At 68.7% G+C, this 21274-nt stretch overlaps 3 protein-coding genes across 3 annotated transcripts in view; 2 read left to right on the plus strand and 1 right to left on the minus strand.

Annotated features, from left to right (window-relative positions):
- Positions 1-3812, plus strand: part of COL16A1 (collagen type XVI alpha 1 chain) — a 28887-nt gene extending 25075 nt beyond the window's left edge. Inside the window, exons 57-71 of the mRNA XM_068917497.1 lie at positions 490-561; positions 757-810; positions 900-944; positions 1129-1173; positions 1283-1336; positions 1425-1478; positions 1605-1655; positions 1888-1977; positions 2114-2149; positions 2561-2605; positions 2699-2887; positions 2970-3036; positions 3134-3310; positions 3391-3468; positions 3555-3812. Of these exons, the coding sequence (XP_068773598.1) occupies positions 490-561; positions 757-810; positions 900-944; positions 1129-1173; positions 1283-1336; positions 1425-1478; positions 1605-1655; positions 1888-1977; positions 2114-2149; positions 2561-2605; positions 2699-2887; positions 2970-3036; positions 3134-3310; positions 3391-3468; positions 3555-3757 (1260 nt within the window). The 3' untranslated portion in view covers positions 3758-3812. The remainder of the gene's footprint in view (positions 1-489; positions 562-756; positions 811-899; positions 945-1128; positions 1174-1282; positions 1337-1424; positions 1479-1604; positions 1656-1887; positions 1978-2113; positions 2150-2560; positions 2606-2698; positions 2888-2969; positions 3037-3133; positions 3311-3390; positions 3469-3554) is intronic.
- A 223-nt stretch (positions 3813-4035) lies between these two features.
- PEF1 (penta-EF-hand domain containing 1) lies at positions 4036-8317 on the plus strand. The gene is made up of 5 exons (XM_068917496.1): positions 4036-4131; positions 4668-4938; positions 5840-5995; positions 6729-6872; positions 7496-8317. The coding sequence occupies exons 1-5, from the start codon at positions 4111-4113 to the stop codon at positions 7723-7725; spliced, it is 822 nt and encodes a 273-aa protein (XP_068773597.1). The 5' UTR covers positions 4036-4110; the 3' UTR covers positions 7726-8317.
- Positions 8318-10343: 2026 nt separating this feature from the next.
- Positions 10344-19598, minus strand: TINAGL1 (tubulointerstitial nephritis antigen like 1). Its single transcript, XM_068917445.1, has 12 exons — positions 19529-19598; positions 18406-18737; positions 17662-17725; positions 15199-15291; positions 14951-15065; positions 13955-14078; positions 13611-13761; positions 13146-13329; positions 12719-12764; positions 12219-12342; positions 11631-11676; positions 10344-11456 (listed from the first exon to the last, which is right to left on the minus strand). Exons 2-12 carry the CDS (start codon positions 18704-18706, stop codon positions 11310-11312), a joined length of 1395 nt encoding a protein of 464 aa, XP_068773546.1. The 5' UTR covers positions 18707-18737; positions 19529-19598; the 3' UTR covers positions 10344-11309.
- Positions 19599-21274: the final 1676 nt, after the last annotated feature.

A 21274-nucleotide genomic window follows, 5' to 3' on the forward strand; every position in this document is an offset into this window, starting at 1 on the left:
CAGGGTCCAGTGCCGCAGGGTTCAGTGCCACAGGGTCCAGTGCCGCAGGGTTCGGTGCTGCGGGGTTTGGTGCTGCGGGGTTCAGTGCTGCAGGGTCCGGTGCCGCAGGGTTCAGTGCTGCAGGGTCCGGTGCCGCAGGGTCCGGTGCCGCAGGGTTCAGTGTCGCAGGGTTCGGTGCCGCAGGGTCCGGTGCCGCAGGGTTCAGTGCTGCGGGGTTCAGTGCCGCAGGGTCCGGTGCCGCAGGGTTTGGTGCCGCAGGGTTCAGTGCTGCGGGGTTTGGTGCCACAGGGTTGCTCTCATGTCTGGCCGGGTGCTGGCGGGATGGAGCAGTGCCAGACACACTGTGCCCAGCCCGAGGCCGCGGCACCCTGCCGCTGAGCCGTGGCTGCAGGGTGTCAGGATACGGCAAAGCTCCGGTTGGCTCCACCTCCTGTGGAGTCCTGGCTCCCACAGCCCCTCACCGCAGCGTCCCTCCTGTCGCTCTTGCAGGGCAGCGAGGGCATGCGTGGGCCCACAGGGATGCCAGGACCCCCCGGCCCCCCTGGCCCCCCGGGCATCCAGGTAAGGCCTGCTCCCAGCTCGGCGTCCAGCCTCGGCAGGGGGAACGGGACCGGCGGTATTGCAGGGCCGCGTGGCGGCTGGGGGAGCATCGCCGCACGGCCCCGCTCCCCCGGGCGCTGCTCCCGGCGCTCCTCGGGCAGCATCCCCGGGCCTCGGAGCGAGCAGCCCTCCGAAACCTCCTCCTCCCCCCCGCAGGGCCCCGCCGGCGTGGAAGGACTGGACGGCAAGGACGGCAAGCCAGGGCTGCGGGTGAGGCGCCGGGTGCTGCCGGCGGGAAAGCGGCCACACTGGCATCCCCCCGCGCACCCCAACCCGCCCCTCTCGCTCTTTCTCCCCAGGGTGACCCCGGCCCCCCCGGGCCGCCAGGGATGATGGGTCCGCCGGTGAGTGACGGCCTCCCTTGACACCCGTCCCCGGTGCTTGGCGCCCAGCGTGTCCCTGCGGCAGGGCTGGAGCGTTTGGGATGGATGGATGGATGGATGGATGGATGGATGGAGGGGGACGTGGCGAGCCTGCAGGAACAGCTCTGCTCGTGGGAACCTGGACCGACCTCTCTTCTCCTCGCAGGGCTTCAAGGGGAAGACGGGCCACCCGGGTCTGCCAGGACCAAAGGTGGGTGGCCGGCGGTGACCCCCAGAGTGGTGGCCGCCCCAGGGACCTCGGCCCCGCGCAGGGAGTCTCGGCTCGACGTGCTGCCCACGGTGTCCGTTTGTCCTCCTAGGGCGACTGTGGCAAACCTGGCCCGCCGGGGAACACGGGCCGGCCCGGAGCGGAGGTGAGCACGGGGGCGAGAGGCTGCGGGAGCCCCCAGCCCCGCGGGCTGCCGCCGATCCCACTGCCTCCCATCCCGCTGCCTTTCACAGGGTGACCCCGGACCCATGGGACCCCAAGGCCGGCAGGGACCACCGGGCCTTATAGTAAGTTGAGCTTTTCTGCCCCGGCATGCTGGGACGGCAGCACCCCGGCAGAGAGCGCAGGTCTGCCGGGGGGCTGGCGTCGCCTTGGCTCCCCCAGCCGCAACGCCGGCATCCTCTGCCCCGCAGGGTCCCCCGGGCAGCCCGGGCCAGCCGGGCCCCGCCGGCCTCGCCGGAGTGGTGAGTACGGCCCCGCCGGGCACGGCCGAGGGCTCATCCCGCCCCGTCCCGCTTTGCCCACCTGCAGCCGGAGCTGCGGGCACCGGCGTTAGCCGGCTGCAGCATTGCAGGCGCTGGGGAGCGGAGGCAGCTTGGGGATGGGGGCACCCTGCTCCCCAAAACTGGGGGTGCCCGCCGGGCCGTCCGGCACCGGCTCTGCCTGCCCGGCTCTTTCCTCCTGCCCCTTCCGCAGGGACTGAAGGGTGAGCGGGGATCGACGGGGGACCGAGGCCTGCCGGGGATGCCGGGACAGCCGGGGCCGCCGGGACACCCTGGACCACCGGTGAGTGCCGGGCACCGGGGGCACGGCTGCGGGGCGGCGTGCCGGCACGGTGCTGGGAGCACTGGTGAGGACTGGTCACACGAGGCACAGCACGACTGACCCGGCTTAATCTCACGTTTCCCCTTTGATTTTGCAGGGGGAGCCAGGACCCGACGGACCGGTCGGTAAAGAGGTATCTGCGTCCCCGCGCCGCGGGGGTATCTGCGTCCCCGCGCCGGCCGCGCTCTCTGCTCTCTCTCTTTGCCCGCACGCTGCGCTTTCTCCTCTGGACTCGCGCTGCTGCTCCGCGCCCTGAGCTGCCGCTGGACCTCTCCCGGAAAGCGGCTTCCTCCCGCCCCTGCCAAGGTATCCCTGGGGCGCCCCTTGCCAGGAGGGGACTGTCACCCCGGCCCCGAGGCACATCGGTCCCCGGCCCCCGTGCTGCGCTCAGGCTCTCTCGTCCCCTGCGTCCCGCTCATGGCGCGGCGCTGCTCGAGGAGGAGGAGGAGGAGGAGGAGGATGGCAGAGATGCTACCAGCCTCGCCGGTGGCACGAGCTGGCCCGGTGGCCAGCCCTGCCACCCTGCTTGTCCGTGTCTCCCTAGGGCCCCCCGGGAAAGCCCGGCACCGCGGGACCGGCCGGCCAAAAGGTGAGGAGCGAGCCGGGCCGGGCCGCGACGGCCCACAGCAGGGCCGGCGGGTGCCCGGGCTGCATCCCGCCTCTCTCCCGCGGTTTCTTGCAGGGTGAAGCTGGATCGCCCGGCGAGAGGGGCTACCCCGGGGAGAAGGGCCGAGCCGGCACGCCGGGGGGGCCCGGCAAGAGTGGCTCCATGGGCCTGGTGGGGCCGCGGGGCGCCGCTGGAGAGAGGGGCCCCCCCGGCATGCCGGGCCCGGCAGGCAGCCCGGGGCTGCCGGGCCCCCCGGGGATGATGGTGAGGAGGAAGGGGCAGGCGCGTGGGGGGCCGGCGGGGGGGCTGGCGGTGGCGGCCATCTCCTCTGCCCTCCCTTTTCCAGGCGGACGCGGTGAACTACGACGAGATCAAGCGTTTCGTGCGGCAGGAGCTGAGCAAGATGTTTGAGGGTGAGGGCCGGGGGCCGGCAGGGGGGGGTGGAGGGGGGAGCCGAGCCCCCTGGCCGCCGGCGCCGCGCTGAGCCCCGCCGGTGCCGTGTCCCTGCAGAGCGCATGGCCTACTACACCTCCAGGATGCACTTCCCCATGGAGATGGTGGCGTCGCCGGGCCGGCCGGGCCCGCCGGGCAAGGACGGGCTGCCGGGTCGGCCGGGTCCCCCCGGCTCGCCGGGCCTGCCGGGACAGATCGGCAGAGAGGGCCGCCAAGGCGTGCCGGGCATGCGAGGTAGGCGGCGGCGGCCGGTCCCGTCCCGTCCCGTCTCCCGCCGCGCCGCCCGCTCAGCCCGTCTCCGCGTCCTCTCGCAGGCGAGCCGGGCGCCAAGGGCGAGAAGGGGGAGAAAGGCGTGGGCCTCATGGGCGACAGCGGCCCGCCGGGACCCCCAGGTGAGCCGCCGGCCCCCGCCGCCGCCCCCGCCGCCATCGGCCCCGCCGCGTCGCCCCTCTCCTCTCCCTCTTCTCCTCCCTTGCAGGTCCGCAGGGGCCGCCGGGTTACGGCAAGATGGGCCCGCCGGGCCCGGTGGGGCAGCAGGGCGTCCCCGGCGTCCCCGGCCCGCCAGGCGCCACGGGGCAGCCGGGCAAGACGGGGCAGTGCAGCCCGGCCGAGTGCCAGGCCGCCCTGCCGCTGGAGCAGCCGCTCTTCGCCCCCAAGAGCGTCAAGGGCCCCTTCGGCTGAGCGGGGCCGGGCGCGCGGGGTGGCCTGGGTCCCTGCCGCGCCGCTCGCCTCAATAAAACCGAATTTTTTTTTTTTTTGGGTGTGTTTGTGTGTGCGCGGCCAGGCCGCTGCCTCGGTGTCTCCTCCGCCGCGGGGGGGCGGGGGGGGGTGCGGGACCACCCCCCCCCCAAAAGGGAGGCCGCTGGCCCTTTAAGGCTCGCCCCGCCCACGCCGGGTGATACCGCTCACGTGACTCCGCCGCACAGCCGCCCGGAGCGGGCGGGCGCGCCGCAGCCAATAGGCGCGCGCGCTGCCCGTGACGTCGGCGGAAGGGCGGGGCGAGGCGGAAGCGGCGGCGGCGGCGGGGCGGTGTCATGGCGGCCTACCCGGGGCAGGTGGGGGAGGTCCGGGGGGGGGGTTGGGGGGGTCAGAGAGCAGTTGGGGGTTGGGGAAGCGGCGCTGGGGGTCGGAGGGTGGTGAGGGGGGTCGGGGCAGCCCTGGGGGGCCGGGGTGGCGGTGGGAGGGGCTGGGGCGCGATACTGGGGGTCGGGGGACAACGGAGGCGAGAGGGCCAGAGCGGGTCGGAGGACGGGGCTGGGGGTCAGAGGGCAGGGTCATAGGGGTCAGAGGGCAAGGTCACGGGTCAGAGGGCAGGTCACTGGGGTCGGGGGGCGGGTCACTGGGGTCGGGGGCGGGGTCACAGAGTCAGGGCAGGTCAAAAGGACAGGTCACAGGGGTCAGAGGGTGGTGGTAGGGGTCAGAGGGCAGGGTCACAGGGGTCAGAGGGTGGTACTGGGGGTCAGGGGACAGGGTCAGAGGGCGGTGTTGGGGCTCAGAGGGTGGCGCTGGGGTCGGAGGGCAGGGCCAGCCTTGTCCCGCAGCGGCCAGGGTTGGCGGCGCGTGGCCCGAGCTCTGCCCCTCTCCCTGCCAGGGCTACCCCGGCACGGCAGGACAAGCCCCCGGCGCCCCCCCGGCCGGCTGCTACCCTGGAGGCCCCTACGGAGGGGGGCCAGCCCCGGCACCCGGGGGACCCTACGGGCCCCCGCCTGGCTCAGGGCCCTATGGGCATCCGCCCCCGCCAGCTGGTGCACCCGGGGGCCCCCACGGAGGCAGCCCAGCACCCGCAGGGCCCTATGGGCAGCCCGGCACCAACCCCTACGGTGTTCCCCCGGCGGGGCCCTATGGAGGAGCCGCTCCTGGAGGTGAGTGAGGGCTGCGGGACTCGGAGGGGCCCCTCCTGCGGGGCCTCCCTGGCCACCTCCCTGGCAGCCCTGGGGACAGAGAGGGGCAGAGCGTAGAGGCTGAGGAGCAGCGTCGGGCACCCTAGGCTGGTCCCTGCCTGGGACAGGAACCAGTCCCGGCCCGTCGCTGTCCCGGGCTGATTTCAGTGGGTTCGCTCCTCTCCCACTGCTCCACGCTACCCTCCACCAGGTTCAAGCCCCCTATCCTGGCCCCAGTGCAGCGGTCCCAAAACTCCCGAATCCTAGCAACGCTTCAGCACATCTCCTCTGTGTTTCCAATTCCCTACCGGTGAATGAACAGTTATGGGGGGATGATCCGGTTTTTAAGGCTCTGCAGGTGAAAAGGTTTCTCTAGATGTTGCTGGTTGTTGAGTGTGTTGGGAGGTGTTTCAGCAAAACGTGTTGCTCAGCCGGATTGAAGCTGTGGTATTTAGATAAATTATTTGTCTCAATTAAATTGAAAGGTTTCAGTTTGTTATTTTAAAATTCTGATGGGGAAGAAAATGCTGAAGAGGCTATAACCATGAGCACCAGAAATAAAACTTTACAGCCACACATCCGTCTGCCAGCGTCACGAGCATTTGTTGTGCTGGAATGGCATGGTTCCCGATGGCTTGTTCTCTGCTCCGGAGCTACGCGAGAAGTTTAATTTACTTCCCTTTCTCTGTCGCAAGACATCACACTCCAAGTCCCAGATGTCTTTTCCCAGGATTGATCATACAGCTGTAAAAGCCATGTAGAGTAGAAGTGCTGACCAGTCCCTGGGTGCTGGCTGCATCTCCATGAGCTGTCCCTGGGGAAGGACCTGTATTCAGCCTCTCTGATGGAAGGTGTGAGCTGTTGGTGGCATTTCTCTGCGCAGGTGGTGCCCCACCTGGCGTGGACCAGGAGGCCTTTTCTTGGTTCCAGGCAGTGGACAGCGATCGCAGCGGTTACATCTCCATGAAGGAGCTGAAGGAGGCGCTGGTCAACTCCAACTGGTCTGCGTTTAACAACGATACCTGCATGCTGATGCTAAGTGAGTCCAGACTCTCTCTGCCCTCCAGCAGGTTCCCTGCTGCGGTGGCAGGACAGGAACCATGCATGTTGTCAGGGGTGGGGTTTTCATGCTGCTTTAATGCTGATGCGGCCCTTTTTTTCTGATTTGCATCAGGTCTGCATCCATAAGGGGAAGTCCAGGTCCAGCCTGTGGTTCCCCTCTGGTTCGAGCATCACTTACAGCTGGCCTGTAAGCGCTCTCTGGAGCAAACAGTGCAGGTCTGAGCGCCCTTTTGGCGGAGGACAGAGGAGTCAGAGGCCCAAAGCTCTCTGCTCAGGAAGGGAAACCTACCTGTCTGGTCTCGTGTTGCTGCTGTGCCGTAGTTTAGCGAATACGCGCTCAGTTCTGCATGAGTCTGAGCGAGCCCAGCATCCTGGAGCCACGTGCTCCTCCCACAGAGCCAGGGAGCAAAGGGAGGGAGAGCTCCAGGCGCTGGCACTGAGCCAGAGCTGCAGCATTTCTGTGCTTGCCCCAGCATCGCAAAAGCAAAGGTTTCGTTGCTGCTTCCTGCCAGCCTCTTAGGGACCTGAATGGTCCTGTTTGATCGCTGTCCTGGCAAGGGAGGGCTTTCAGGGCTGGAGCTGGGGTGCTAGGACCGGAGGAGTACCTTCCTCCCAGGCAGTGAGGCTTGGAGCACTCCGGGGGTTTCTGTAGCGCATCCTTGCTCTGCTCCTCACTGCCCGGCTTGTGCTGTTCACTCGTTCCTCCCCAGACATGTTCGATAAGACTGGCTCAGGTCGCATAGATGTGTACGGCTTCTCAGCCTTGTTGCGCTTCATCCAGCAGTGGAGGAGCCTCTTCCAGCAGTACGACAGGGACCAGTCGGGCTCCATCAACTTCAGCGAGCTTCAGCAAGGTGGGCAAAGGGCAAGTGGGTTGCAGGGGTAGCGTCACCACACTGGCCCTCCCTGGGGGATGCTGTCTGACTCCAGCTGGTGTTTGTTTCTGGCCTGGCCCAGTGAATAATCCTCCTGGCACTGCCACACAGCAGGAGGGGCATTTCTGAGATGACAGAGTGCATCCTTCCTGCACAGCCGCAGCCCAGCAGCTGCAGTCCATGCCTGTTGCTGAGCAGTGCTGGGAGCGTCCTGGGCTGGTTACACCAGTCCTGGCAGAGCTGGTGGCTGAGCCTTCCCACAGGCGAAGAGTCGAAGAGCCACAGCAGGGCTGGAACATGAACTTCCTCCCTTAAGGAAACCCCTTCTCCCATGTCCTCCCCAACACAGCATGTGGTTAAACCCTGTTTTCTGGGGGGAGATGTTGGGTGGGTGTCTGATGAAGGGGGAAAATGTCTGGAATTCGTGCCTTGATTCGGTTCCTCCCTCCCGAGAGCCCTGTCTGCGCACACCCGCTGTCTGAAGGCTCCTCAACCAACCGGGGCAGACAGGGTGTGTGACAGCGCCTGGGAGGGAGGGCACAGTCGCTCTCCCTGGGAGTGGCTTGTCGCAGGGCTTTAGTCCGTGTGTTTCCTCTTCCCAGCTCTCTCGCAGATGGGCTATAACCTGAGCCCCCAGTTTAGCCAGCTGCTGGTGTCCCGCTATGCCCAGAGATCGTCCAGCCCCAGCATCCAGCTCGACCGCTTCATTCATATCTGCATTCAGCTGCAGACCATGACAGACGCCTTCCGGGAGAAGGACACAGGGCTGGTGGGCAACGTGCGGCTGGGCTACGAAGACTTCCTCACGATGGTAGTGACACGGATGTTGTGACGCCCTTGGCCGAGGCCAGCGTGGCTGCGAGCTGGCCGGGAGCTCTGCCCAGCTCTCCTGGCGGAGCAGGGATCCCTTGGCCGGTCTGGCTGGGGTGCGTCTCGTGCTCCACCTGGAAGAATGAATTTTTCCCCCCCGCCCCGGGCTGGGTTACCGGCCTGAGGACTCCCATGCTGTGGGCGTCAGCGAGCCATGAACCCCTGTTGGGACTCAGCCATCTACGGCTTTGGTTTCTTGTCCCCACTTGAAGGCAGTGGGTGCCTCCTTGCCAAACTGGAGCCTGGTTCTGCCACCCTGGGGGATGAGACAGGAGTGAGCCCGTGCCATGACCCCCAGGGAACGCTTAGATCTTTCTTTGCCAGACACAAGTTGTTTCAGCCTCAGCTGTGCTGTCCCTCTGCCTGGCTTGCCTTGCCTTGCCTTGCAGACTTTCCTTCCTCAGCCTCGTGCACTTTTAACAGCGCAGTGGTCCAAGCTTCCCGCTCTCGCTTGGAAACATCCTGACTTTATTGAAGGTCTGAGCACTGTTTCCCGCTGCTGCTAAACTGGGCTCTAGTCACAAATAGGATAATTAAATCTGTCTTTATTGCCAGAGGTTGTCTTGATTTATTCCTGACTGTAGGGGCCAAACTCAAAAACAGTTTCAAGCTTATGTTTACAGTTCTCTACTAAAATACCATGTGCACTGTTTGTTTTTTGCTGTCGGAGCATCTGGCAGAGATGCTGTCCGGGCCTCACTGTCTGCATCTCTGGGGCTTTTAAGCCCTGGGCTCAGCACTTTCCAAGGCAGGTATTGCTCTAAAGGAGGGACCAGCAGGCCCAGTGCTGAATGCGGAGCACTGTCAGCTCCTGCTGCCAGGCTGGGACTGTCTCGCCGTGTGGGGCTGGTGTAGATCAGTCTCTTTGCTCACAGGCGGGTCACAGGGGTCAGAGGGCAAGGTCACAGGGGTCAGAGGGTGGGGTCATGGGTCAGAAGGGCAGGGGGCAGGTCACAGGAGTCAAGAGGGCAGGGCTGGGGGTCAGAGGGCAGGTCACAGGGGTCACAGGTGGTGGTAGGGGTCAGAGGGCAGTGCTGGGGGCCAGAGGCATCGGAGGGTGGTACTGGGGGTCAGGGGGCAGGGTCAGAGGGTGGTGTTGGGGCTCAGAGGGTGGCGCTGGGGTCGGAGGGCAGGGCCAGCCTTGTCCCGCAGCGGCCAGGGTTGGCGGCGCGTGGCCCGAGCTCTGCCCCTCTCCCTGCCAGGGCTACCCCGGCACGGCAGGACAAGCCCCCGGCGCCCCCCCGGCCGGCTGCTACCCTGGAGGCCCCTACGGAGGGGGGCCAGCCCCGGCACCCGGGGGACCCTACGGGCCCCCGCCTGGCTCAGGGCCCTATGGGCATCCGCCCCCGCCAGCTGGTGCACCCGGGGGCCCCCACGGAGGCAGCCCAGCACCCGCAGGGCCCTATGGGCAGCCCGGCACCAACCCCTACGGTGTTCCCCCGGCGGGGCCCTATGGAGGAGCCGCTCCTGGAGGTGAGTGAGGGCTGCGGGACTCGGAGGGGCCCCCTCCCGGGAGCCCTGCTCCTCCGCCTGCTCGGCCGGAGCGGCTGGTCTCCCCGCAGCGGGCTCTGGAGCGCTCCGGGGCGGCTCTGCGCTGGCCGCGGCCGCTCCTGCTGCCCGGGCTGCTGAGCCGCCCCGCGCAGCCTGCGGCCACCAGGTGGCGCCCCGCTCCGCACGGTGGGTGCTGCTCCCCCGGGCCCTCCACGGGATATTTTAGGGGCGGGAGGGGCGGCTAGGTTGACCCATGGCTGCAAGCCAAAAAACGGAGGGGAAAAAAAAAAAAAAAAAAAAAAAAAAAGAGGAGGCGAGGGAAAAAATGCAAAAAAAAAAAAAAAGGAAAAAAAAAATCCACCCCCGCCCCCCCGGGGACAGCATGCATAACCATACATGCACATGCACACACTCAGGGCCTGATCCTGCCAGGCCTTGGCCCCCCCCCCCCCCTTCCTGGGAAGGTGCTGCACATCCTCCCTGTCCCCCTCCCAGGCCTGGCCTGTCCCCAGCACAAGGCTCCTCGCTGCAGCCGCATCTCAGCGGGTGCTCCCGGCCCTGGAGCTGCGCCCCCCCCCCCCCAAAAAAAAAACAAACCCGCACCCCGGAGGGACAGACACAAGCAGGCGTGCAGGCAGCTGTGCACATGTGCATCAAGCCCCCCCCCCCCCCCCCCCGGCGCTGTCCCAGCAGCCTGATTTGGATAGATGAATCCATGGTGGACGACAGCGTGGACCACTTTCCTACAGCCATGGTAAACACTATGGCAGGACAGACAGCTAGAAAGATCCCCGGCTCGGACGTGAGCCCGTGCAGCGTTGGGGGCAGTGTGGGCCGCCTTCCTCGAGCCATGGCAACTCACACACGGATGCACACGCACCCTCCCAGCATCCTGCTGCAGATCGGAGCCCATCGTGGGCAACCCTGTGGGCTCCTTCCTCGAGCCATGGCAAACAGAGCGGCGGTCGGCCGGACACACACCGACCCCCCCCCCCCCCCCCGAAAATGCCCTCAGGGTTTGCAGGCGGTCGCGGCATGCTGGCATGCCAGGGAGGGAGGCACAGCGGCACCCTGCACCAGCAGCGCGCGGAGCCTTCAGTACGTTTATTTACAAATAATAAAAAGCAAAATAAATATAGGAAACAAAAAAAATCTTACAAGTACGGAGCCTGCCAGGGCTGGGGCGGGGTTGGGGGGGGGGGGGATCGAGGCTGCCGCCATGGGGACCAGGGGTGCTGTGGGGCCGTGCCCAACCCCTGCTGCACCCCAGAATACCCCCCTGCTGCACCCCAGGATAACCCCGTCTGCTGCGCCCCCAGAATAATCCCCCCTCCGGCTGCACCCTGGAATGACCCCCCCCCCCGCTGCACCCTGGAATAACCCTCCCCTCCCACTGTACCCCAGAATAACCCCCCCATTGCACCCCCGAATAACCCTCCTGTCTGGCTGCACCCCAGAATAACCCCCTCTGCTGCACCCTGGACGCCCCCCCCCCAGCTGCCCCCCTGGAATAACCCCCGGCCCTGCAGCACACGGCATTATTTCTGCCCGACTCGAGGCACAGGATGCGAGCTGACACCCGGCACGGGTGACAGCTCCACACTCATGTGCATGGGGTTGGGGGCGGGGGGGGCAGGCTGGCCCCCCCCCCGTGCCGGGGGTGCACCAAAGACCTTCGCGGCTCGGTGTTTAGACGAGGGCGGCGGAGCTGTCAGCGCCAGGCGCGGCGCAGCGCTGACGCCTTTGAACACCACGCTGCTCCCAACAATGCCCAGCTCAGCCAGGCCGGGATTAGCGGGCCAGAGCCGCCGACCCACACAAAGCGTTTGGGGGGGGGGGGGGAAGAGCCTGGGGGCAGGCGGGGAGAGGGGCCGCAGCGGCCGGCCGGGCACACGGGCCACTGCCTCCCGGCCGCCGCGTCAGCAAAGCCGGGGGCCGGGCAGCGGCGAGCCGGGATGCCCCTCGCAGCGGGACGGGGCGGCCCCCCGGGGGTGTGCGTTGGTTGGGGGGGGGGGGTCGGTGGGGAGCGGCGGGGCGCTGGGCCCTGGCGCCCGCTCACTTGCGGCGGTGGTTCATGTCCTCCGTGCTGACGCGGCCCCACACCCCCACCACGAAGGTCTCCACCTCGCACTCGTTGACGCCGCGGGCGATGCGGAAGTAGCCGTTCTCGCCCCACTCCTTGCCCCAGGAGTTGGCAGCGGTCTGGCAGGGGGGGGACAGGCGCCCGTCAGAGCCCGGCCAACCCCCCCCCCCCCCGGCCACCCTCCCCAGCGCAGGGGCCCGCCACTGCCTGCCAAAGCGACGCTTGCACCCTCGCCGTGCAGCCCCGGCAGGCTGCTGAGGCTCAACAAACTCGTGACAGCTGGCCCTACTCACCCAGTACTTTTGGGTCTGGCCGTCGGGCGTTTGCTCTTCTCCCCACCTGCAGCAGGAGAGGGCGGGACGGTGAGTGGGGGGGGGGGCTGTGGGCACAGGGCACCCCACACCCAAAGGAAAGGCATGGGGGGCCCCGTGGGGGGGTCCGGCTCTGCGGCCAGCGGGGGGCACGTGGGCTGTGCTCTGGGCCAGGGGGTTTAGCCTTGCTCCTTTCTTGGCTCCAGCGCTGAGGCCAGCGCCTGCGCAAGGTGTATATACACCTGCTGCAGCCAGGTCCCTTTAGCCGCAGGAGCAGCAAGGGAGGTGGCCTCAGCTCCTCCAGCCCTATCGCCGCATGCGCCCCTGCCCCCAGCCCTGCACCTCCCTCCGCGGCTCCACAGCGAGCTGAGAACGTCGCACTCGCGGCACTTGTGGCCGCCAGCCCCTGCCTGCCGCCTGGGCACGGCGACGCGCAGGCCCGCGCGGCCGCCAAGCCCTGCACCCTCCTTCCGCCTCTGCTTCCTCTCCCCGCCCGGGAGGAAGGGGGACGCCTTTCCTCTGCCGAAGGAGACGTCTCCTGCGGCCGGACTCTCCGCTCCCCCCCCGTACCCGGTGATCCTGACGGAGTGGGTGCCGTGCCGGCGGTGCTTCGGCGCCTTCCCCTCGGCCACCGGCGTGTGCCGGTAGATCCCGCTCTTGTACATGAAGAAATCCTCGTGCACCTCCAGGATGGCTGCGGCCGGGGAGGGGGGAGCGGAGTCACCGGGGGCCGGGCAGGCGGCCGGCCCCTCCGCGCTGGGCCAGCGCCTCCCCAGGAAGGGGACGGGGGGGCTCCGCCTGGGAGCGGGGGGGGGGGGGGAAGCAGCCGGATTTGTCCCCGGGGATGTTGCACAGGATTCAGCCAGAAAAAGGACGAGACCAGCCCTGAGAGGGAGCCGGCGGCTGGGGAGTTAAGGGGAGGGCAGGGCGACGGGCACCGCCGCGTTGCCGCTCCACCGGCGGGAGCCCCCGTTAAATATTAAGCAGCAAACGCAGCCATGCGTGAGGGTCCCCGCGTCCCCGGGGTTTGGGGCGCCGCGGAGGGGACCCACGTGCCGCCAGCTCCCTACCTTGCACCGGGCCGTTCTCCAGCAGCTCCTTCATGATCTCCTTCTCCTGCAAGGACAGAGCGGGCGGTCGGGGGGGCGCAGGGGCCACCCCAGCCCAGAGCTCCCTGCAGCCACGTGCAAAAGCCATTGCGGCAGCCAGCAGGGCGACCCGGCGGCCGCCGGCGCGTGACGGCGTCTCGGAGCGGAGAGAAACGCCGCCGGCCCGCGTCCTGCCAGGGCCCGGGCAAAGTTTGCCGGGCAGAGCAGGTTTTTCCCTGCTTTCTTTCCAACTCGGCTTTGGCCAAGAACCCGACCACCCCAGCGCAGGCCAAGCTGCTTCCAGGGAAACGACTCCTGCTTCGCCCACGCTCGCGCCGGCAGAGGGTCCCGGGCAGGAGGGTGGCGCGGCCCTGGCCCGCCGGCCCGCAGCCCCCCCGGCGGCACTCACGCTGGAGGAGAGGCGGTAGGCAGGGGTGGACTGGTAGATGTCGTTGGCGTGGGCTTGGGGGTTGGGGCAGCGCGCCGTGGCCTGCCGCTTGCCCCGGCCCGTGGAGCGGCTGTGCATCATGCAGGGCCGCCCGGCCGGCGGGCTCTCCTGGCTGGTGAAGGGGTAGCACTCGTCCGTCACCACCCTGAACGCGGGGATAAGGGCCGTCAGGCGGAGGGGAAGGCTGGCCCAGCCCCGGCTCCGTCCCTGCTTGGGTCAGGAGCCCTCGGTCCCCAAGGGACACCCCCGGGGGGGACAAGAAGGTGGCTGCAAGGGGCACCTCCAGACTGCGCTCGCCCTTGGGGCTAGCGGTCCTTGCTCTGCCCAGGCCACCGCAGCCTCAAGTGCCTTTTTCCCAGCCCCAACATCTGGAGCGACCTCTGCCCGCTGCATCCCACCGGGCGTCCCCGCCAGGCGCGGACTCACCCTCTCCTGCGGAGGTACCACCAGGCCCCGTCCAGCCGGCCCCCGCGGCAGCCCCGCTGGTTGCGGGTGTCGCAGGAGAGGAGGTTTTGGGGCGACAGGGCGGGCGTCATGTGCCCCATGGAGTGGATGGAGATCCGGTCCGAGGCCACCGCTGGGAGCGAGGCCGGAGGTCAGAAAGCCCCGCGCGCTCCCCGCCATCCTGCCCCGCTTCCCACGGAGGAGCTTGGCCGGACCCCGCGGAGCCGCAGGGAGCAGCAGTGCCCCCGGCCGCTGGGGCAGGATTCGGTCCCTCACTCGGAGCATCCTTCCCTCCGGCCGCCCCGTCCTGCCCGGTCCCCCCTCACCTGCAGTGGAGAAGGCCCAGGACCCGGCGCAGTTGCCTTGGTCCAGGGGCTCGTGGATCATCCCGGGCCATTTAGCGGCTGCGTCGAAGTGGCGGGGCAGCACCTCGTTGGAGTCCATGGTCACCTGCAAAGGCAGAGGGGCTGCGACCCGAGCGGTGGGGCAGGCGCGGGGCCGCACGGCCGCAGCCCCGGCCTGGCTCAGCTCCAGCGTTTCCGCTTCGAGGGGAGACCGCGCACCCGCCCTGGCAGCACGCGGCTCGGCCATCCCTGGGGAGGATGCAGCTACGCCACGGCGCTTATCCCAGCTCAGGAAGCAGCTCTAAAAAAACCCATAAACCTCACCGGGTGTCAAGGCCAGGGCAGCCTTGGCGAGGGGGCTGCTCCCTGAGCCGCGGCGCCAGGCTCGCGCTGGGAGCATCCTTGGGGGCTGCCCAGCCGCGGGGCGCTCCAGCTTCCCAGTGTCGGATGGGGCAGGTCTCACTGGGGACACCAGCAGATGCTGGGACCCCAAAATGGGATGCACCGTCCTCTCCCGCTCCCCATGGTGCTTCCCTCCCTTCGCTGCACGAGGGGCCCCGCAGGCGCCCCGGGATGCCGCCCGCCCCGCGCAGGGTCAGGCCCTGCGGGCTCGTGTCCGCGGAGGCATCCTGCTAGCAAAGCATCAGCGGGGCCGGCTTTGCTGACTCAGCAGCTCCAGGACCCAGCTTTCCGATGGGAAACGAGCAAGGAGGAAAGGGGGGGGGGTCAGATCAGGGATTGCGAGGGGGGAATTTGCTGAGCTGCTGTCTCCAAAGGCCCGGGGCATCTCGTGGGGCCCACGGCGTCACCCGGCACAGCTCGTTCCTGCCTCCGCGCCAGGGCTGCTCGGCCCGGCCCAGAGCCGCTTTCCTGTTAGCCCAGGGGCTGGCAAAGTGCTGGGCCAGGCCACAGGCAAGGCTCGGTGGGGGCTGCCCGTGCCTCAGTTTCCCCTTCTGCCCGGAGCAGGGGCAGACTCACATGCAGCTCGTTCATGTTCATGACGGTGGGGGGCGGCTTGAAGGTGCCCAGGCGGTAGCGGATGCCCTCGTCCAGCGTCATGCCCCAGAAGTGGCTGTAGTTGGCGGCTCTCCAGCTGCGCGGGAGGCGGGAGCGGGCGTCAGGGGACACCCGAAAGGCACCCAGGCCCCCCCCACCCCGTGCATCCCCATCGCCTAGGACAGGCTGCGCTAGGCACAACCGGACGGCAACCAGGCAGCGGCTCTCACCCGTAGCTGCCGCGGTTGACGGCGTCGATCAGCTCGGCGTCCACGAGGCAGGCGTGCTCCTCGCAGTCCCAGCGCCCGCCCGGGCTGCAGGTGCTGCGGGGACACGAGGGGGGCCGGGGCGGTCAGCCGGGGAGGGCCAGCACGGCAGCCCCCGCCGCCAGCCCGGCACCCCCTCGGGCAGCGCCGGGCCCCGCTGCCACCGCCAGTGGCGGTCGAGGGGCTAGAGGCTGCGCCGCGGCCCCGGCCGGCAGCCCTCGGGCTGCCACTTGGAGCCGTTCCCTGCCTGGTCCCTGCAGGAGCCTCGAGGGCAGACAGAGCATGGGACAGAAAATAAGCTGAAAAGCTGAAAACCAGCCAGGCCTGCAAATGTCAGAGCAGGGCTTGGAACAGAGCCCGGGGAGGGGGGCTCGGAGCGGGCTGCCATCCCCGACCGAGACGATGTGCCCAGGTTCGCCTGGGAGCCCCGCGGTGCTGGCGCTAGAGACCTGCGAGGGATGGGACGGGGACAGGAGGTGGCCCGGGGCAGGCAGGCGCCAGGTGCCGGTCCCTGCAGGCATCCCCGGGTCGGGGCTCGGCAAGCGCTGAGCAATGCTCGGCATGCCCTCCTCCTGCCCGCGGCGCCAGCTCCCGGCCGCCTCTTCCCTTTTAAGGAGTCGTGCTGGGGCCAGAGCGGGCCCTGGCCAGCGCCGCACCCCACTCGCTGCGGGGCAGCACCCGGATGGGCCCCAGCGTCCCCCCCAGTAGAGGGTGGCAGTTCGGGGAAGCAGCCAGCCAGAGTTGGGTGCAGCAGGACCCCGGCTCCCAGCATCGCCCTGCCAGGGGCCACGGGCCCCCGCTGCGTCCCAGCTGCCACCCCAGGGGCCACCTTGCAGGGGACACATTGCTGCAAAACCAGGCCCATAGTGCAGGGTGCAACCCCCCCACCCAGCGCTGCCCCGTGCAGCTCTCCCCACCACACTGCCAAGCGCCTGTAAGGCGGTGGAAAAAGCCAGTAAGATGGTTTACGAGCAGAGCGCGGACCCCCCGGCCAGCGCCGCTCGGCCGCCTGCAGGCGCCCTGGCCCTGCTGACCCAGCCTCTCACTGTTAACTCCTCAGGGACGGGCGCCGGCACGCCGGGGCCCGCAGGACCGGCCCGGGGTGCAGGTGTAGCCCAGGTAGCAGGGTGCAAGCCAGGCCGGGGTGCCCCAACCCACTGCCCAGCTCCAGGTCCTCCTGCTTCTCCCAGGCTTTGACTTTGCTCCCTTCCAGCTGCCGCAGGCCCTGCGGGACCCAGGCGGGGACGAGGGTCTCGGATGAGGCAGTTCAGGAAAAGCTCTCCACGCTCCAAGTGCGGGGGAAGAAATGTTGGCAGAGGAGCGTCAGCCCCCAAGGCCCAGCGCTGGGGTGGCGGCAGAGATGCTTTGGCAGCAGCCGGGACCCATCATCCGAGCACACGGCCCTTGGGGCCACGACCTTCCCCTGGAGCTCGGGAACCGGCTCCAGCCCTACGTGCCTCCACGCCGCGGTCCTGGAGAAACGCCGGGGCTCAGGGCCGGCAGGGCTGCCGTGCCGGTGGTGTCCCTTGGGGAGCCTGTTGAACCAGCCGTGGGGTGGGCTCGCCCACGCAGCTATGCGGGGATGGCTTCACTTTTCACATCCAGCCCGGAGCAGGCTGCTTGGGGATGCACAGTGGCACGCACTCGCACACACGCATGCACGCACACGCACCCATGCACACCCAGCGCTCTCTCCCCGAGACGGGGCTTTTGATTTCCCTTATCTGCCGTATTGCTTTGAGCCAGCCAGCCACAGGTATGTTTGCTCCTTGTCTACACACTCTCCTGCGCCCACAGGTTTCCCTATAGCCCATCTTGGGGATGCCATTAATACCACCGCAATGAGTTTCGAGATAAACCCCAAGCTGTTGGCTAATGCAAATAAAAAGCACACAGCGCAGCAAGGGTGCTCGCCGCCGCATGCAGACGAGCGGCTTGCATCAAAGGAGGCTGCGGGGCCGGACGCCGGCTACCTGGCAGAGGCTCCCAGCTGCAGGCATGTCCCAGCAGGCTTGCACAAGCTGGACTCGGACCAGTGTGGCCAAAAAAACCAAACCCCAGGCAGCTCCAGGCCAATGCCGACAGCCTGTAGCTGCGGGAGGCTCTTGCAGCCAACCTGGCCTTGCACTACCCGGCCGAGCAGGAGGCTCCCAGAGACACGCTCCAAAACTTGGGAGCGGATCAAGGCCCCAGGGTCTGCGCTCCCAACACTGGGATATGCCAGAGCAAAGGCATTTGGCACAGCTCTCCCGCCACCCAGCGCAGGCCCGGCGCTGCCGCTGCAGCGGAGCCGGCTGCGGGCAGCCCCAGCCCACCTGGGCAGGCGCTCGCAAGCCTCCCGCCGCCGCCCGGCCCCTCGCCCTTCCTCGGAGCAGGGGAGCGGGCCGGCGCCGAGGCGGCGGTGCCTGGGCAGCCGGAGGCACTCACCACAGGTTGCAGTTCTCGCGGTATGTGGCTCCGCTGGGGTAGTTGCGGCCGGCGCGGGCGCAGCCTGGGCAGGAGAGAGCAGAGAGCCGCCGTGAGCAGCCGGCGGCACCGCGGCCCCCCTCCCTGGCTCCTGCAGGGAGAAACACCCCTCTCGGGAGGAGCAGAGCATTGCAATATACTGCCTAACACCAGACAGGTGCGTGGCTGCAGCCCGGCATCCCCAGACCTCCGCGCAGCCCCCACCTCCCCATCCGGCCGGGGCAAGGGGGGGGGGCCCGGCTCGCACCCGGGGCCGGTGGCAGCTGGGAGAGCAGGCCCAGCGCGGGGAGGGTTAACAAGCAGGGCTGTCCAGCAGAGACCCAGCTCACACACACAGGCTGACGGCGACGGGGATAAAGGGGCCGGTTGTACCGCGCGCTGGCTCTGCTCTGCGGAGACTTCTTAGGCAGCTTTGTGCTGCGCGGCGGGGGGAGCCCAGCATCGCCCCCTCCCCGCCTGAGCTGCGGCACGGGTTAAGTTAGGGCCAACATCTGCGTGACCCAGACATGACCGGCAAAGCTGGGACCGAGCATCATCTGGTCCTGCTCCATGTCACAGGTACGTGCCGCTGGAAAAGACCCTCCAGCCTTTTGGCCCTGCAGAGCCTGCCCCCCCCGGGACACGGGGCCTCGGGGCTGCCCCGGCCCTGCGCCTGGGACCGCTGCACGCTCCGACTGCTGCGCCAGCGCGGCCGTGCCGCCTTACCGGCCGGTTTGGGGAAGGGCGGCGGGATGCCCAGGCAGTACTCCCAGAAGTCCGGGCAGCAGTCGGAGATGGTGCGGTTGCAGAAGAGGTCACAGTAGCATATGGTGTCGAGATACGGCACGGTGCAGCCGTCATTTCGGCCGTGGCAGCAGACGTCCCCACGCTCGCAGTAGGACCCGCTGGCGTCGTAGACCCCGTGCTCGTACAAGCCCGGGGCCAGCTCCCGGCGCGAGCGCACCCGCAAAGCCACCGTCTCCTCTGCCATCAGCAAGAGGATGAGCAGGGTCCAGAGCACATGCATGTCACCAGCAATGTCCCCAGACCTGCCACCGCTGCAGAGACAGAGCGGAGTGAGCAGGGCATGGACTGGGCAAGGCTCCTCAACCAAAGGCTTTGGTGCTTCTCGGGGCAAGGGCAGCAGAGGTGCTGGGCACGGGACGGTTGGGCCCCAGGGAAGCAGTGGTGGGTGTCACCCAGGCACAACAGTCCTGCAGACCAGCCCCAGCCTGCAGCATTCCCAAATCCCCCGACAGCACCAGCTCGCAGCCCCCTTCCCCTCTCCCTGCATGGCTGTGTGACACTTAAAAAGCTCCAGATTTATTAGCTCCCATCTGATTTTCAACAGACACACCCAAGCAGCATCCAAGCTGACACCCCGAATGCTGGGCACCCACCAACCACACAGCAATGCCCAGGAACAAACTTCTTCCTGGGGTGCCCGACTCCCCGCGAGTGTCCCCCTGAAGGGCCCCACACAGACCTTAAAAACCACCCTCCTGAAGCAGGATCCCGGCGGGACAGGGCCCGAAGGGCACAGGGGGAGGGTGAGGGATCCCGGCGGCAGCGGGGTGCACCAGCCGCGGCCGCGACCCCGGGCGCGTTGCCCCGCCACGCCCCACCCACCCGCGTTGCTCCCGCGGGCACGGCCGGTGCGATGAGTTCCCAGGTCTCAGCGCGGGGGCAGTGGGGGCCGGGAGGGGAAAGGGCTCCTGGGGGAGGGGAGCGGCGCGACGGCACTCCAGGAAAGGGTCAGCGCGCTCGGCAGCTACCGGCGGGACCCCTTCCCCGGCACCGATCCCCGGCGTGAGGGACCGGGACCGGGACCGGGACGCCGCCAGCCTACCTGCAGCCCCGCCGTGCGCGCCGCGCCGCTCCGCGCCTGCCGCCGCCGAGCCCCTCCTCCGGCCCCGCCGCTCCTTATATCCGCGCCGGCCCCCGGGGCCTCGCCCCGGCCGGGGAGGGCGCGGGGAGGTGCCGGGGGGCAGCCGCGAGCCGGCGGCCGCAGCGGCGGGGAGGGGGGCGCGGGGCCCGCTGCCCCCCGCGCTCGGCGGGGCTCCCCAGTGGGTCCCCGGTGGGTCCCCGGTAGGTCCCCGGTGGGTCGCCGGCGCTCCCCGCCGCGCGCCGCCTTCTCTTCCCACGGAGCCAGAAGCCGCTCGGGCTGCAGCTCCCGCTCCGCCGCTTGCTCCAGGCCCTGCCGCTGGCGAACCTCCGCGGCCCGGTGGCACGGCGGGGTGAGGCCGGCGGGCATCGCCGCTGACGCGGGCTCCGGCGCGCTCATGTGAGCCGCAGCTGGAGGTGCCAAGGCCAAAGGTGACCCTAGAGCACGCGCGTCGCTGCGTCACATGGAGCGGGCTGCCGCCGGTGCGGGGGTGTCCGTGCCCCCGGCCGTGCCCTCCCGGCCTGGGTGTCCCACTCCTGCACGGGATTTCTGCCCGCAGCCGGCTGTGCCGCCCCGGGAAGCGGTGTGAGGAGGAGCGAGGTGCTGCCTGCCGCCCCTCTCGGAGCATCCCAGCCGTGGCACTGGGCTCTCCCTTGCGTGTGAGTGACACGGGGACATCCCACTGCAGCCCAGGGCAGGCAGCCAGTGTCACTAGAGCTGGCTCCATTTCCCCAGCTGCCAGGTCCCCCGGTGCAGCCGGGCGCTCCCGACCCGGGGAGAGGGGCTGTTGCAGCCAGCGGTGCTGCGGGCTCCGGCCGGGGCCACGCTGGGCTCTGCGGGCAGGGTCCCGGCGCTGGCGGCGGGGTTTCCGCGCCCCCGGCAGGGCAGGCAGCCCCGGCGCGCGGTGCCTCTCTTCCTGGCCTGCAGTTAGCATTTCCCAGCCATTGCCAAAGAATTCCTCGAAGTCATTGCATGGCAGCCAGGAGGGGAGGCACTGCGGGCGGCCGCGAGCCGCTGGAGGGAGCGGGGCAGAAGCTGAGCAAGGTGCTGCTGGGCATCCAGACCTTACAGGACCCTGGGGGTTTCCTGGAGACCCCTAACCCAAAGGAGGCTGCTAGGATCCCAGCCTGGCTTCTCGGCCAGCGCTCTCCGAAGGGCCTTTTCCTGCGAGCGTGGCCTTTGGCAGAGTGCGGACGCAGCTCGGGGAAGGGCCGGAGGGCTGATGAGCGCCTCAGGAAGGAACTGAGTCCAGCCTGGAGCCCGGCAGTCTCCAAACACAATCTTTCTCCATGACAGGATGAACAAGCATCAAGCGTGAGTCATGCTTCATGCTTTTTTCCAGGACCCTCAGTGCACAAAAGTGCACAGGCTGGAAGGACGCCCCCCGGCCGCTGCTCTCCGCGTCCTTGTGCTGCTGCCAGGCAGCGCGGCCTCCCGGGACGACCGCCTCTCGTCGGGGGGAGGATCTGCAGCGCAAGGTCTTACCCTGACCCCAAATAGTGCTGCAGCCCGTTCCCACGCAGGAGTTTCGCTGCCCCATGGCGTGCCCGCACCCCTGGCCGGGTTGCCCCGGGCTGCCCAGCGGCTGCCGAGGGGACACAGCCCCCGGAGGCAGCCGTGCTGGCCCCTCCCCGGCCCCACTGCAGCCCCCCGGCTGCCTGCCGCGGGGGGATGAGGGCTCGTGCGCGGCGGGCTGGCACGGCGGCGTCA

The sequence above is a fragment of the Struthio camelus genome, chromosome 23, assembly GCF_040807025.1.
Source record: "Struthio camelus isolate bStrCam1 chromosome 23, bStrCam1.hap1, whole genome shotgun sequence".
Taxonomy (NCBI): Eukaryota; Metazoa; Chordata; class Aves; order Struthioniformes; family Struthionidae; genus Struthio; species Struthio camelus.